At 56.4% G+C, this 15994-nt stretch overlaps 1 protein-coding gene across 9 annotated transcripts; it reads left to right on the forward strand.

The window, feature by feature from the left end:
* The first annotated feature begins 230 nt into the window (after window positions 1–230).
* mtmr11 (myotubularin related protein 11) lies at window positions 231–13636 on the forward strand. 9 transcript variants are annotated; one of them, XM_088409459.1, is made up of 18 exons: window positions 322–612; window positions 5843–5912; window positions 6257–6393; window positions 6469–6538; window positions 7481–7620; window positions 7681–7765; window positions 8208–8355; window positions 8568–8655; window positions 8835–8923; window positions 9445–9572; window positions 9861–9939; window positions 10020–10090; window positions 10869–11041; window positions 11125–11295; window positions 11399–11602; window positions 11921–12205; window positions 12419–12737; window positions 13493–13636. In XM_088409459.1, exons 1-17 carry the CDS (start codon window positions 337–339, stop codon window positions 12698–12700), a joined length of 2496 nt encoding a protein of 831 aa, XP_088265585.1. In that variant the 5' UTR covers window positions 322–336; the 3' UTR covers window positions 12701–12737; window positions 13493–13636. The 9 variants fall into 9 exon arrangements, with proteins under 9 accessions (XP_088265586.1, XP_088265588.1, XP_088265589.1 ...); XM_088409461.1 differs by lacking the exon at window positions 322–612 and adding an exon at window positions 634–1804; XM_088409464.1 differs by lacking the exon at window positions 322–612 and adding an exon at window positions 1726–1804 and having other exon boundaries at window positions 6113–6393.
* The last annotated feature ends 2358 nt before the right edge of the window (window positions 13637–15994 follow it).

The raw sequence follows: 15994 nt of genomic DNA on the forward strand, positions 1-15994 counted from the left end.
TTCGACCTTACTAATAATCAGAAAAAGAAAAAAAATCGGCTCATTTTTATGCTTTTCATCCGGCGACCCAGATGAATCCCATTTGTGGGCCGGAACTGGCCCGCGGGCCTTATGTCTGTATAACTCGTCGAAAAAGTAGTTGACAATTGCTGAAAGCGCGAAAGGTTTCCCTTTCCGGGGGCGAGGTCAAGCAAAACCCAATTGGGAAGCGCTGAGTTAAAGGAAGAAAACGTGGCCTTTACGTCTTTGGATTTGATGTATGCGGCCCTTTGGACACCGATCCCGTGACGTGGATGCCCGTGATGGAACCCCGGGTGGGTCGAGGGTCTGCCGGTTATGCGCTTGAATGCAGCTCACGTGATGCAGCCGCCGGCTCGCGTGTCCGCAAGCGTTTTGTTTGGGCTCCGAGAAACCCGAGTGCCTTATGTAATATTGAAAGGCGACAAATCCCGATCGTGCCGCCGACGCCGACGCCGACGCCGGCCGGGATTCGTGCCGCTTTGCTTTCGTGTTTCCCGAGTGCTTCGTTGCTACTCGGAATCGCTTGCGGGCGGGAGCTCTTCGGATGACAAACGAGGTGCCGAACTTGCTGAGGGGGGTTCGCAAAACAAGGTAGCAAATGAACAAGATTTTCTCGCATCTAAAACAAACTAAAGCTTCAAAAAAAAGCTTCGCGACGGGAAGCAAAAAGCCAGCCAAATCGCGATTGTCTGCTTCGATGCCATCCTGTGGCGATTTATAAGCAGCCCTGAATTGTTTCGAGGGGTATTAAGGGCCTAGAGGATCAAAATGCGTAAATACGTTATGAATGACTTTTGTCTTAGCTCCGTAAATACTTATTCAATTCGTTCATTTATTTAAAAATGGCAAGATGTCAACTTTGAAAAAAAGTGACAACGGGTTGCTTCTATATGACACAAGGTGGCAGCAAAGCACTTTTATTTCTCGAAGAAACGCTGAGACGGGTTGAATTCGAATTCGGCCCGGTGCTTGTCATCAAGACACCGCCAGGGGGCGTCACTGCAATCTCGGCGGTCGCCTGACATGCCTTTGACAAATCCCGGAAGAAGAGATTCTCCAAAGAAATGCGTCTGGGCAAAACTTGGCCCGCCGAGGCCAACGCCATGACTTGGAACGCTGACTGCATCCCGTTAGAATGAGAAATTTATTCACGCGTGAATGCGAATCGATCAAGTTATTGTGATGTTGATGTGTTTGTTTGTTTTTTTCTGGCGATACGGTAATTGAGTAGATATTTTTTCTTTTGAATCGGCGTTTTCGAAACGTTTGTTGTTTTGTTCTTCCGGGTGTCGTGGCCCTTTAAGAAGCCGGGCGTCCGGATTTACCCGCCAGCACGCCGGCCAACGAGCGAGGCGTTCGGTCCGAGTCGGGCGGGGCCGTGGGCGGAGGCGGGGGCGGACGCGGAGGCGGACGCGGAGGCGGAGAGCGAGCGGACAGAGAGGACCGAGCGTTTTGCCCGGCCCGGGGCTGACGGGGTCGTCGGTGGCCGCGGAGGCGCCCGCAAGAAGACGCCGCCGCCACCGCCGCCGCCACAGCCAAGAAGAAGAATCAACCAAGCCGTACAGTCGTCATCCTTCCCGACGCGTCCATCGTCTTTTTTTCTCACACGGAGCGAGGACGCCACGAGCGACGCTTTTCATTCGCCCGTACTCTTTTTTTTTTTTTTTTTCCCTTTTTTTTCTTCACGCTCATTTCTGTTTTTCTTTTGGCCTGGGGACTTGGAAACATGTTGACCGGATCGAAAAGCACGTTTAAAGTCAGACAAATGGGGCCCGACGTCAAGGTAAGCTCACCCAAACCAAACATCGGCAACTCCAGCTAACCCTAGCGTGCAAAAGTCCCCCCCCAAAAACAAACAAACAAACCGTACAATTCGGCTCGTCCTCGCGTTTAGCCGCTTGCCTAACCTTAGTGCTCTTTACAGTCGGCAAATATCAAGTAGTCACATTATTTTTCTTTCGAAAAATCTGGAGGCACGCCGCTAGCCAAAAATGTCAAGCGTTCTCAAACCCAAGGCCCGGGGGCCAGACCCGGCCCGCCAAATGCTTCGAGCTTCTGGCTAAAATACCAAACTTGCGAGTTGTCTTCAACTTCGAAAAATGCAGGGGGCCGTATTTTGTTCCCAATCTCTCTTTGGAACTCTTATTACGGGCCTCTCAATTTAAAACGATACGATTGCATGATGAACCGAACATTTTGTTGGACTTCACAGTCATTCGGGCCCTCTGACAGTAACTGTGAAAAGTACCGTAATTCAGCAAATATAAGACGCACCCGTGTTGAGGACCCACCCTTTATAAAGGCCTCAAACTCTGCTATCTTCTATGTTAGCGTGCATAAGGCGCACCGACACTTTGGCAACAATGTCAAAAAACTATAGCCAAATAGAATACATCCCGTCTTTTGTAAACCCTTCATAAATTCATTATTTGTTGCGCGTTAAGTTAGGCGTGTTTCAAACTTCCCACAGTGCGCGCTCAGTGAACGTCTCGCCGCTGTAATGTTGAATGCGCTGGAAAGGATGCTTTTTCCTTTTGCTCGCGACGCAGTTCATGATCATTTATCCATAAACGGCCAAAGTAAGCAGCGCCCGCGTTTCACCGGGTTTACGGTTGTGAAAATATTCCGGAAAGTCCGCAGTTAATGAAGTCAAATGGAATACCTTTCCGTGATCTCTGACCGGAGCGGTCTTACTTGGATGGTCCGGAGACGTCGGAACTTTGACGTTTCGGCCATATTCCCGCCCGCGAACAAGGACGGATTCGGACGGCGTTTCGGTCCGCTCGCTTCTTTTATTGGAAAGGGCCAGCTCGGCTAACGCGAGTGGGCGCCGGACGCCGACGGCCGACCGAAGTCGGCCCGTCGCGGTGGTTGTGGTGCGGAGGAATACGGGCCATGGAAAATTGCGCGTCGAAAGCGTAGCTGACGGATCCGTCTTCCTCCGACGGTGTCCAATGAGGAAAAGAAAAAGAAAAAAAAAATCTCGTTTTGAAGGTAGCGTTTATGGGGCGCGCCCATGCTATTTTGGGGAATAGTGGCTCTCATATTTGGGCAATGAGGCTGCCAAAATATGCTCCGGCCTCTCTAACAGGAAGGTTTGAGGAGCGTTTTTTTTTTTTTTTTTTTGGGGGGGGGGGGGGGGGGGGGGGGGGGGGGGCTTCTTGATTGTCAATCGGCCGTTGATTGGGTTTGTCAAGTGTGGGTGTCGCCGCCTGCCGCGTGCGTTTTTGTTTGTTTGCGAGGCCAAGAGGCAGGATGATTCAGCGAGGGCCCCGAGGCGGGCCCCGAGGCGGGCCCCGCGCTTCCTTCTTTTCTTCTTCCTCTCGGGTTTATTTTCAGCGCCCGCGGGGGGAAACGCCAGCAGACGCCTTCGGCCGCGGCTTTGGCGCGCGCGGGGCGGGGGCGGGGGGGCACATCTGGCCGTCGTCACGGAGACCGGCGCGGAGGACGTTTTTTTGGGTTTGTTTTTTCGTATTGGATTACCTCCAAAAAGGAGACGCGGCTCCCGGGCCAATGGCCGGCCTCGCTCCTACGCTAATGTGGCGTCACGTGACTTGGGAGGCGGCGCCAAGACAAAGAATTTGCCCCAGATGGCCGCGCGCTCCCTTTGCGCGGCGAATTTTCCCCGCCGCTTCTTCTTTGCCTTGAAGGGGCCGGCGAAGGTTACGTTTCACTTTCCCCTGTTCGAAATAACGGCGCCGCCCGCCTTGCAATCGGCTTTGTGAAATGCGGCGGCGACCGCTACTCGGCCCCGCATGGAAAAATGTCAATGGATGGTGACTGAATGGCCAAGGCTATTCCTTCCAATATCAAACGGGTACTTCTCCGTGCCAAAGCTTTGCGCATGCTAATAGATGCCGCGTGAGCTTGGCATACAATGGAAAACCATCAATGAAAAAAAGTGTAACTTGCAGACGTTCCCCAACCAGATACAGGGAAAGAAATGACAGCGAGCGCACTGTGACAATGACGTCAGTTCCTCGTAATGGTGGGAATGATTGTTTTCTGCAGCGCTTATATTCCTACGTGATGCCAACGCATCCAAAATGCGAGAAATGGACGCGGCGGGCTGCCATGACGTGTCCTGTTGGAGAAAGCGCGTCGCCAGCGAGGCGGCCTTTCGCTTGCCGAATTTCCTTTTTTTTCCTTTTTCTTTTCTTAATTTTCTTTTTCTTTTTTTTTTTTTTGCCAAGTGGAGGTCCCGCCGCGTTCGGAGCGGCCGGCAAAGTCCAGGGGCGGGGCCGCTCTCCGCATTTTTTTTCCACCCGCGGCCGAGGGGGGTGGGGGCGGCGCGATTTCATTTTTCCGGGGGCCGCGCCCGCGCCCGCATTGATTTTCCGCACGTCGGCGGGATCCGACGGTACGGCAACCTTGCGCCAAAACGCTATCCAAATTACAGCTCCGTCTGTGTGTTTTTTATTCCGCGGAACACAATCTGTTGTCAAACAAAATATTGTACGTTTGGTCCATGAAGAAGTATGCTTAGGACACATAAATCAAAGAATCAAGTCATGAATGGCAAGAAGTTGTTTTGTAATTGTTCATTTTTAAGACGCTGCAGCGAGCTTCCGCAAAAGAATTTTCTCCTCTCTTTTCACCCGCTGACTGAAGTTGTTTGCGTCGGCCGCGAAAACTACGTCCCTTTCTCAAGTAGCGTGGCAAAGTCTTTTTCAATTGACCCGGGCTGACTGACCCTCGCGCGTTTGGCAGGGTCACGGCGGACGGGAAAATGTGGCCTTTTTCCTTTTTTTGGGGGGGGGCAAGTGGGCGCACCCGAATAACCAAAGCGCGAGCCTTCCGAGCCTCTCCTCGCCGCGGCCGAAGCGCGTCCCGCCGGGGGGTTGTAGTAAACGCGAGTGGCTCCGGACGCCGCCTTTTCACTTTACGGCCAAGAGAACAGCGCGCGCCGTATCAAGGTCGTGAGCAACCCGGCAAACTTTCAGACTTTTTTTTTTGGAACGGGGGTTGCGCAACGTGTCGGGATCCCACCAACAAATTGGTGGGCAGGATCTCCATGGAACTTGGCCTCTATTTTTTCTACTTACCGTCTTTCTCCGCGTCGAGGTTTTTTTTCCTCATTTTCAACCCCCGTATCGGGGGGGTGGTCTTAACCCCGCGTACCTCAAAACCCAGCCACTTTTTCCACTTCTCTGCGTTTGAACAACATGAATTCAAATGCCCAAAAAGTCACGTCTCGTCATTTCCGAGCTTTCCAACCGCCGGAACTCCGTACGGCGCGCAAGCGTTTTAGCGCGTTTGCGCTTTGGTCAAGCGCCGCCTCACGGCCTCGCGGTGGCGCGGATGCTTTTCCCGGCGGGCTTCGCGATAAGGAAAACGGGGCCGGCCCGGACGACTCCGGCGCTCTGATCTCGCGACGCTCGTCCTTCGGGGAAGGGAGGTCCCAAGTAAGACGACGAGCGAACCGTTTCCCAAGATCTCGAGCGAACGGGGCGGGTCCCGAAACGAGCGCCCGAGGGGGAGTCGGACGGCCGGCCGGAGCTGTCCGCCGCCTCGGGTAAAGACGGTGACTTTGGATGAGCGAAAACGGCTCAACGAGACCCGAGGCTACGAACTCTGTTTCCGACGCCTTTGGAGAATTGTACGTGGCCGCCTTTGTTATTTTCCGAGCGTGTTGACAACGAAAAGAAAAAACCCGTTTTTGACACTTTTGGCTAAAGCATACACAGCCGCGTTTTTTGGGCAATATCTATACCGTATAGGCGGGGGTTGAAAACAAGCTCCTCCGCTCGCGGGCGCGGATGACTTGCCCCTTTTTTCGCACGCGCGCGTAGATTGTAACGGCGTGCGTTTGCGTCCGCAGGAGAGGATTCTGAACCAGGGCGGGATGAGCGGCGGGGCTCCGGATGTCTTTGGACTGCGCTGTCTTCCAGGTCAAGGCCTTTCTATTCACTCGTCCGTTTTCCGCTCGTCCGTACAGAGCTCGTCAAGAAAAGTCGATAGTCGAAGCCAGGGAAAAAAAACGGCATTGAGATCTCGGAGAGGAGCCGCCGGCGCTCGGCTTTCTGTTTTTCGCAGCGGCGGCGGCGGCGGCGGCGGCGGGAGTGGCCTAAATGGGCCTTTTCCTGTTTAGGCCTTTGCCCCCAAGGAAAGGCAAACGGCGCTTCCGTCGGTCCCGTCTCGGGCAGCCCCCGGAGTGCCTCCGCGCTCTCCCGGGGGGCGGCGGCGAGCGCCCATCCGGTCAGCGTTTGACCTCGGCGGCGGCGGGTGTGCGCAGGCGAGCGCGTGCTGCAGCGGGCCGTCATGGTGAGGAAGAAGCTGACGGGCGGGGAAGGGCGCGGCTGGCTGTCGGGAACGCTCTTCTGCACTCGCTTCCGAGTGGCCTTCGCGCCCCAGGACGCTCCCCGACCCGACGTGGGCGCCGCAGGAAAAAAGGCTTGACCTAGCGCGCGGGAAGAAAAGAAAGATGGTCACCGCTTTACGTTGCAGGACAATGCCGAGCCGCTTCTTTTGGGGGATCACGACGTAGCTCTGGCATCTATAGAGAAGGTCGTAGTTGGTAAGTGAAGCTTCGGTCGCCGAACCGTTATGCTCGGTGGTACAAAGCAAACAAAACAACGAGTACCCGTCGGGTTCGGGCAGCCCACGACGTTTAACAAACAACAAACGGGAAGGGAGACCAAGGCTTTTTACGCTTTACCCTCCTTACGCTCCGCTTACAATTTCTGCCCGTCCCTCTTTTATTCGCGAGGTAACGATCAGTTTCTGATAGCGGGGGACCTAGGTGCGCGTCCATATGCTGTCAGTCTGGCAATCGCCGCTCTTATTTCCCGGGCGCGCGGCGACGCAACTTGTAACGATCCTTCCCGTGACTTCCTGTCATTGTGACTCTCGCTTCCAACAGAAAACGTCCATGTCTACCGAGATACATGCCGCGGAAACGGAGTATAGGAAAACCTATATACAATTATCCAACAGTACCGGTAGTAGCAAAACAAACGCTGCGCCACACACGTGTGGTTCATTCAACTTTGGCGCTAGATTTGCCGCGCGCGCCCTCGGTGTATTTTATCAGAAGATAGATGGCGGAACATCGTTTGTTTGATTTATCTATTTATTTTCCTCACGTCAACGCGCATCGGCATTAAACTCGTACATAAAGGCATACGGCATTTTGCGAAAGTCACGCTGTTTAGCAAATTGTTGCCCGTTGTTCCAGTTCATTTGCTCTTGATTTGAAAGAAAACCACAGTTCCCGTCACAGCGTTCCAAAGAATGCGGCTGGACTGCGCGTTACCCCACGACGACGAGAAAAATCCCGCGCGCCTCTCACACGTCCCCATTTGCACCACGGTGTGTTCGAATCGGCGACAGTAACGCGTTATTGGAATTAGGGTGCAGCCTTCTGACGGCGCGTGCGGAAGAACTCCGGGATGGCGTCTTGCGCCGAATCGCGATTCGGAGCCGGCTTCCTCTTGGTCCAAACCTGACCTGTTTGCAGTGGGCCCCAACCGGACCAAGCTGGTGACCCCCAATTCTTCTCTCAAGTTCACGCCGGAGGAGCTGATTCTTTACTGCCGCGACCTGAGAGTCATCTGCTTCCTGTTCGACCGCCTCACCCCCGACGCCCAAGTCCTGGAGGTGCGTGGCGCTAACCCTAGCCGCGGCCTTAACCTCAAGCGCCGCGTTGTCCCCCCGCAGATCACGCGCTGCATCGCCAAAACCTACCAGCCTCTCAAAGCCGGCTCCCTCTCGTCCTTCCAGGACGCCGCCCTGGGCGGCGTGGGTACGCGCTTTGCTTTTCTTCTTTTCTCAAAGCTTCCCCCCCCCAACAAAAGAAAGAGAGGAAAAACGCAATTCCCCGAACGTAAGGCGCACCCGCGCGTAAGACCGGAAAAAAGCGTCTCGGCTATTTGAAGCCATTTTGCCGCTTTTCAGTCGCTCCCGATCGGACGGAGCCGTCCTCTCCTTTCTTTGTTTGGACGGCGTTCCCTCGCTGGATGAGGCGGGCGTCCTTACAAAGTAGATGGCGGAGGGGGGGGCTCTTTGATGATGACGCATTTGACCAATTGCGTTTTGAAAAAAGATATTCAACCAGTACGCCGACAATTTCATATCAGCGAACAGTGTCCGTTTTTTTGGGAAAACGTCAAACGGCGAACGGAGAAGCGGCGTGGCATAGCAAGGGTTCGTCTTTCCGCCGCGAGCTTTTCTCCCCTTTTTGGCAGAAATGAAGCAGTTCCTAAGCAACCGTCGGCGGGACGCCCACATGAACTGGCACGAGTCGGCGGCCGACTGGGAGCGGGAGCTGGCGCGCTGCGGCGCCGCCGGCTGGAGAGTCAGCTCCATTAATGACCGCTTCGAGATGTCTACCAGGTACCCATTTCCCGTTTGAATTCACGTTACTCAAAAACGCGTATGGGGGGAAAAGGCTCTATTTTGAGTTCCGCCCCCCCGATCGCAAAAACGAGGGGAAAAAACTTGACTCGTACTCTGGGAATTACGGTACTTTCGATTTTGCCCTTTGTGAAGCCTTTTTTTTCTTTTTTTTAAAGATTTCTGGCACCCCTCGCTTTGTTTGTTTTCAGTCTTCCGAGGTTCATCGCGGTTCCCCGGAAGGTTCTCGACACGGAGCTGAAGAAAATCTTCGCCCACTTCAACGACGGCCGCGTCCCCGTGAGTATTCCTTCCGTCATTTATCCGTTTAAGGTACGGCTGGCTGCTTTTGTGAAGCGGAGAAAGTACGCTAACGCGCAATTCCGTTTCCGAGGCCATTTGTTTTGCGGCCCGCTTGAAATTTGTTCGGCGTTGCCCCGAGCCCGAGCAAATGTTGTTGTTTTTTTTCCCCGTCGCAGCGTTGGTGCTGGCGCCATCCGCGCGGCGGCGACCTCTTGCGCATGGCCGGCTTCCAGAACAACATCTACCACGAGAAGGACGACATCAGGTAGCGCCCGGCGCAGCCGCAAAAACCCTTCCCCGCGCAGTCCTTGACTTCCGCGTTGTGCGTTAGCTGCCTTTCCGGGGACCGTTTCAGCCCGAGCGTCAACAAGAGAATCAAGAACTGTAATTCCCCAAATTGAAGAGGCACCCTTGGTTTTGCGGTCAAATTCTGGTCTTTTCTTTCTCACCGCGTATAAGACACCGCTTTGAAGCAAAAGTGGAAACCAAAGCAGAACGGAAGGAATCGGGTTTTTTGTAAACCCTTCACGTTTTCTTGTCTTCATAAGCGGTGCGCCCTTCATCGAATCGGCCGGCCGGAGACGCGAGAACTTTGACATCTTAGCAATATTCCTGCGCGTGAACAAGGACGGACTCGGGCTTCGGTTCAGTCCGCCCGCCTCTTTTCCCGGAACTAACGCCGTAACGACCTGGGCTGCCGCCGTTAGCCGCAACGGGCGCTTGTCGCCGACCGACGAGCCCCCCCCAGCTCGTCCCACGCGTCTCATTTGTCTTTTTTTGTACCAGGAACCTGGAGCTGATGCTGTTGGGCTGCCGCTGGCGCGTGTGCGTGGTGGTGGAGCTGGGCGAGGAGCTGCCCTCGCCGCCCGACATCCAGCTGGCGCACGGACGCCTGCGGGCGCTCTGCCTCGGAGGTGGGCCCCCCCCCCCCCCCCGGTTTGCGTCCTCGTTTCCCTCGCCATTTCTCACAATACTGGCGGTCGTCACCAACGCATTTATTTGCATGTGTAATCGACCTTTTGAAGGAAAAACCCTCTAAATCTTACATATTGTCACTTTAAGTATTATACCAATATTATATCAATAAAATATTATATATTATTATAGTTTTTTCCATAAATGCGATTCAAACGAATGTTTTCCGTACGCCAGTGCAATAAAAGGCTTTTTACTTTCAACGTCTTCTTCGGAACGGCGGGCAGACGTCTCGGCCTCGGCGAGCGTGCCGGACGACAAGTGGCTGTCGGCGCTGGAGGCCACTCGCTGGCTGGACTATACGAGGTGGGCGGCCGGCGCCGCGCTCTGGGGCCGAAGTCGTTCCGGCGCGGGGGCGCTGACCACGGGCCGCCCGGCCGGCGCAGGTGCTGCCTGAAGAAGGCTTCGGAGGTGGCGTGCCTCCTGTGCGGCGGTCACATGACCGTGGCGCTGCAGGGTGAGTGGCCTCGGCCCTTTCCTCCATTTTCATTTTTCGGCCTCGGCGAAGGAAGCCCCGGTCGCGCCTCGACAGATTTTTTAGCCGCCGGGGTTTGAAGTGGTTTCGGCGTGTAAGTTTTGCGCGTATTGCCTGCGTATCTCGCTGTACGGCAAAGGCGTATTTCCATACGTGTTCCCGTATATTGGGGAATGTTTGTAAAGAAAAAAGTCCACGGCACGTACATGAACTCTTTCAGTGCCGCCGACTAGAATTCTTGTCTTTTAAAATGGAAATGATCAAATTCTGGTCAAATAGATTTTTGGGTGAACGGTAGCTGACTAACGCTGACCTAACATGAGCGAATTGAGCACCGCGGGGATGACCGTGACCACCGGGCGGCGCCGTTTCCACGCTTGCGACACATACGCGGCATACTTGTCGTTCCGCGTAAGGAACGCAAATCAGTCTTCGGTACCATAGCGCCCACGTTTACACAGACGCGGCGCGCCGTATTCCGTCGGCCTTGAAAGGTGCGGCGAAAACGCCGAATGCTCTCGGGGTTTCCCTTTCCGACAGGGCTGAAAATTCACGCCCGGGGGTAACTGTGCCAAATGGACTCGGCAATCGGATTGAAAAAAAAAGAGATGGCGATTTTGATGGGCGCGGGTCTCTCTAGAACGGCGGACGGACGGACGGACTTTGGCCTGGCTTGCTCCCATGACATGGAATGTTTCCCACACAATCACTGGCGGCGTAATTTATTCATTATTATTTTTTTTTATGTGGCGGGGGGCAGAGGCGGAAGACCGAGACATGAGCTGCGTGGTGTCCAGCTTGGTGCAGGTGATGTGCGACCCGCACTGCCGCACGCAGCGGGGCTTCCAGAGCCTGGTGCAGAAGGAGTGGGTGGCGGCCGGCCACCGCTTCTACAGCCGCGCCAACTTCCGGCGCGACAACGACAAGGAGGAGGTGAGGCGCGGCGCGGCCAGGCCAGGCCAGGCGCGCTCGGACGCGGCCGGCCAAAGGCGGCTCACCGGAGGCCCCGCCCCCAGGCTCCCGTCTTCCCGCTCTTCCTGGACTGCGTGTGGCAGCTGTGGTCCCAGTACCCGTCGGGCTTCCAGCTGACGGACCGCTTCCTGCTGGCGCTGCGCGACAGCGCCCACCTGCCGCTCTTCTCCACCTTCCTGGCCGACTCCCAGCGGGAGAGATGCCGCCGCACGCAGGTAGGCGCCGCCGCACGCAGGTAGGCGCCGCCGCACGCAGGTAGGCGCCGCCGCCCGGCCCGAGACGCGCCCCGTCCCGGCCGACGCCCTCCCGGCCCCCCAGGACCCGGGCCAGCGCTACACCCCCGTCGACGGCTGGCGAGAGGCGCCGGAGCCGCCCGACCCGCCGCCGCCGCCCGTCTGGGACTGGTCGCTGCAGTACAGCCGCCCGCGACAGGCGGCCTTCACGCAACCCGTGGCGCCGCCGCCCGCGCCGCCGCCCGCGCTCAACGGAAACCTCAACAGCCGCCCGCCGGAAGCCCGCCGGGTAAGGCGCGTCAACCGCCGACGGGCTTGAAATCTCTTTGCCGTGGCGCCAGGTCGGAATTTTTGACAAGCAGACACTAGGAGGCGCCACTTTTGCATAGATCCTCCAAAGGATTTGGCGTCCCTCCTAAACGCTCGCCGGCGGGAACGGGTGGAGAGCCGCGCCCTGCGGGTGTCGAATTGAGCCCTTTTACTGCCATTCCAAATTGGAAATATTGTCCGTCCCGAGCGCGCCTTTCTTTTGAATTTGTAACAAACGAGCCGTCGACACGATGGGCGGCCGACGGTTAAAGGTTTCCCCCCGCCTCCCCTCCCCCAGCTGAGCGACGCCGGCCCCGGCTCGGTGTACCTCCTCTCGCGGGGCGTCTTCTCCTGCCCCGCCAACCTGCTGCCCTGGCGCGCCGGCGCTCACCGCAAGGGCCACCGGAGGGCGCCGTCCTGCGACGGCGTCCCCGGCCTGGAGCGGCCCCTCAAGGCCCGCCCCCCGGCCGAGGCCCCCGCCGGCCTCGGGCCCGACCCCTACCGCCCGCTGCTGCCTCTCCTTATGGGGCCCTGCCTGGGCCTGTGGAGGGACTGTTACCACCGGGGGGCGCTGCACGCTCAGGTAGGTGGCCGCTCGCCGCTTTTTTTTTTTTTTCTACACTTCGTGGGTAGGACTGATGAACTCCAAAGACATATTTTTACGTTTCTTTTTTCCGGTCCTTCTATCCTAGGTACTAATTCATTTATTTAATTTTTGTGCTAGATTAAAGGATGGTGACAAATATATGAAAATAAATCTAAAATCATCTAAAGTATAACGTTTGCGCCGGGCCAGGCCTTCTCGCACCCGCTCGGCGCCGACCGCCGTCACCCGCTGGAGCTGCTGGCCGGGGAGGTGCGGCGCCTCCAGGAGCGGCTGGCCCGGGAGGGGGCGGGCCCGCCCGCCGCCGCCGACCTGGACCGCAACGCCAACGCCGACGCCGGCTCCTTCCTCTTCCCCGGGCCTCGCCGAGCCTCCGCCCCGCCCAAAGCGCCCTCGGCCGCCCCGAACGCCAACGAGCGCTCCTTCCTGCCGGCCGGCTCCCGGGACAACGCCGGCTCCCAGGACGACGGCTAAGGGCTCAGGGCCCGCCTCGCGGAGAGCGCCCCGTCAGGTACTTCCCGACGCAAAGCCACATCCCCAAAGGGGAGGAGCAAAAGTTGAAAAGCAAACGGCGAGCGGCGTGGCGACTCGCGCCGCCTAACGCTTTCGGCGCCGAGCCTTATGGGAAAAGGCGAGCGGGCCGCCCGTGGGCGATATCGCCCGCTACCCGACGCGAACGCGGGCGCCGGCGCGGGGAGGCTGGATTTGCGTTCCTTCCTGGGCGACGGTGCGCCATTGGCTTGGATTGACGGGGGCCCTTCCAAATGGTCCGCGCAACCCCGCCATCAAATCCCGAGTACTTTGTTGGATTCCTGTCGCAAGTTTCCCTAGCTAAACAAAGGACTGTTGCAAAAGGTCTACTTTTTATTTCTTGCTTTGATTTCTTCGGAAGCCACTTTAGCCAGGCTCGGGACGTGCTTTACTTTTTGCCCGCACCCGCGGCTTAATATTAAATTAGTCGAGGGCGTTCGCTACCCTCCTACAAAAAACGCATATTTGATGACAATTGTATTATTTGTATTACTATTTGAAAGTGACCCTTTTTCATTCAAAATCAATCAAATGATTATAAATTTCAAAACGTCACGGACAGCGGGAGGCGCCGCGTTTTCCGCCTTGCCCCTAAAGCTCCCACGGGCGCGAGAAAAAAAAAAGGACCGGAATTCTCACCCGGGGCGCCGAAAGCGTTAACGGGGAAGCAAATGTTTTCTTGTTGGGGGTCCCTCCATCTTGGCTTTCCGCTGAAAACGGCGTCACGTTGCTCAGGCAGGACCGCTCACCTTGCCGACGTCACGCCACCGAGCGGGCGAGCCCCGGGCGACTCCGGACGCCGTTTCCGACGGACGGCGAGCGACCAAACGGCCGCCCCCCCCAAAAAAGCCCCCCTTTGCAGCCTAAGAACGGAGAAGACCAAAGATGAGGTCGGCGTAGGCTTTGGCCAGGTATCCCTAATCAAGCGTCCGCTGCTTTGGAGCTTTTATCCCGAGGGGGGGGTTGGAATTTGGGCCATTTGCCGCTCACGTCTGCGGGCCGCCCGCGCGCCGGCCGCTTTGCTTTTGTTTCTGGGGTCTTGGCCCGAATGCAGTACTGTACCGTACGCGTACGTGTGCGCGTTGTCCTTTGCCGTCTGCAACTTTTCAGGTGACTTCCCGCTCCTTTCCGAAGCCAGCCTTGTGTTGAAACCGGCGGGCGGACCTTTTTTTTTGTTTCGGAGGCAAGCGAGCGCGACGTTGCCGCCGCCGGCGCGCCGCGGGTGTTGGCGAACCTTTCTCAGCTTCCGAAAGGTCATTTTGAAAACCGATCAATTCGTCAGAAGAGGCCAGTTCAGCCCGTTTACAAAAGGAGGGCATTTATACGTTGCGACGGACCAACGAAGCTTCGTGAAGCACCGTTCTCCATCGGATCCGACGGATCAGACGCAGCCCGGGGCAGGGCTCCCCGACCTTTATCCTCATTGGCCCGCCCTTGTTATCGGCCCGCCCGGGCTGACTTTGGAAGGCTCGGAACGGCCTCGGTATATTTGGACTTTGTCAAAATGTTCGGTGGCGTCGGCCCCGCGCATCCCTTCGTTGAAAGGCTTGCGTATGGTGCCAACGCAAACATCTCTTTCGCACCCTCTAAAAATACATGTAAAAACTGAAATGGTTTTATATATTCCTCAGTGCGTGCCGCCTGAAGGGGGAGGCAAAACAACGCAAACGCTAGCCGATTCTTACAGGCCGCGACGAGTTCATTCTTTGGGATGCGGCCCGCCACCGCTTGATTTGTGGACCGGCGGTGGGGGACCTCTGTTCTAGAGAAGAAAAGAAAAAAAAATCCTAGGTGCTTCATGAAGCTTCATTTTTCTAGTAAATTGTAACGCTAAAGTGGTTTTAGTTGAACAGCTGGTGATTCCGAGTCAATTTTGCCATGAAAAAAAGCTAGCGGTGTTGGAACGGGAGTCGCGGCCAGGAACCAAGCAGCCTCCGCTCTCCCGTCCCCTCCACCCCTTTGTATTATCGGCGCCGTCGGACGCTTTTCGGTACGAGCCGACGGGTTGTGTGTTTTGTATTGCTGCGTTTCCTCCTGTTCCAAAATAAAAAAGACACATTTTGTTCATTCCTGATTTTCTCCAACAATATACATAAGCTACAACAAAGTAGCAACGGGCTCACTATACACTTTGTTTTGGCTTATATAGGCCTCAAAACGCGTGTAAAAAGGTTGCGGGGGCGGCGTTCCTTCCCACTAAAACCCTGAACCAGCGCGGGGGTCAAATGCACTCCAAGCTCTCGCAGGCCCCCAAAAGCGGGGGCCCCCGGCCGGCTCGGGGACCCGCACGCCGGGCGGGCGTAGTCGGAGAGGCCCTCGATGTCGCGGAAGGCCAAGTTGACGATGCGGCGACGGCAGGGCTCGCGGGAGAGGCGAGCCGCTCGCCTTGCTGGGGGGCCCGCCGGGGGGGGAGCCGACATCAAAAAGCCCCGACTCGCCGCCGGACGCCGAGCAATCCAAGTCATAAGCTACGATGTTTTGCGAAGACAAGAAAACGCGCTTCGACTCGACGACGCGCGCCGACGCTTTCCAGTAACATGTCATTTCCCGACTGAGCGCGCGGCAAGCGGAGGTTCAGCGTCTTGGCCGAGGACGCAACCGGACGCATCCTCGCAACCGCCGCCCGTCTCCAGTTTGAGGAAGTAACGGGAAGCTGATGACGTCATGCGCACAAGCGAGGCTTGGTCTGCGATTGTTTTTGTTTTTGAAGGGGGGGGGGGGGGGGCGTGGACCGATGAGTATTTTTAAAACATACTGTTGGTCTTTAAAAACATTCCTTTGCAAGTTTTTCACATTTACAATCGTTTTTTAATGAACCTCTTACACACTGTCCCTTTAAGCTGCAGGCGTTTTGACTTAAAACGTTGGCCACACTCTCAGTCCAAAAAAAAAAAAAACAAATACGCACATATTTTTTTATTAATGAAAATGACGGGACGAGAGCGGCGTCGCTCCTGACCTGCTGGACGGCGACGACTTGAAGCAATCGACGTCGAGCGCGGCCGGCGCTCATGCAGCCGCCGCCTCCCCGTCGTCTCTCTGTCGTCCTCGTCCTCTTCGGGCTTTTTGTACCCGGCGGCCACCAGGGGGAGCCGCCGAGCCGTCCGGCTAGTTGAATGACCGCGCGCGATCACGCCAGGAGGAGTTCCGGCCTTTTACTTCCTTGCGTGCAGGGTTTAAAAAAAAAAAAGTTGCGAGAGTCAGCGCAAACAAAGATGGCGGCAGGCATCGTAGTTC

This window comes from Hippichthys cyanospilos, chromosome 3, assembly GCF_059441005.1.
Source record: "Hippichthys cyanospilos isolate Australia breed blue-spotted pipefish chromosome 3, RoL_Hcya_1.0, whole genome shotgun sequence".
NCBI lineage: Eukaryota > Metazoa > Chordata > Actinopteri > Syngnathiformes > Syngnathidae > Hippichthys > Hippichthys cyanospilos.

Bases quoted from the DNA above. Each gene is read 5' to 3' on its own strand.
- mtmr11 (XM_088409459.1), top strand. From the start codon at position 337: ATGCGCTTGAATGCAGCTCACGTGATGCAGCCGCCGGCTCGCGTGTCC. The intron at 6,539-7,480 runs GTAAGTGAAGCT...ACCTGTTTGCAG, and splicing joins TATAGAGAAGGTCGTAGTTG to TGGGCCCCAACCGGACCAAG. The intron at 11,603-11,920 runs GTAAGGCGCGTC...CCCCTCCCCCAG, and splicing joins GCCCGCCGGAAGCCCGCCGG to CTGAGCGACGCCGGCCCCGG.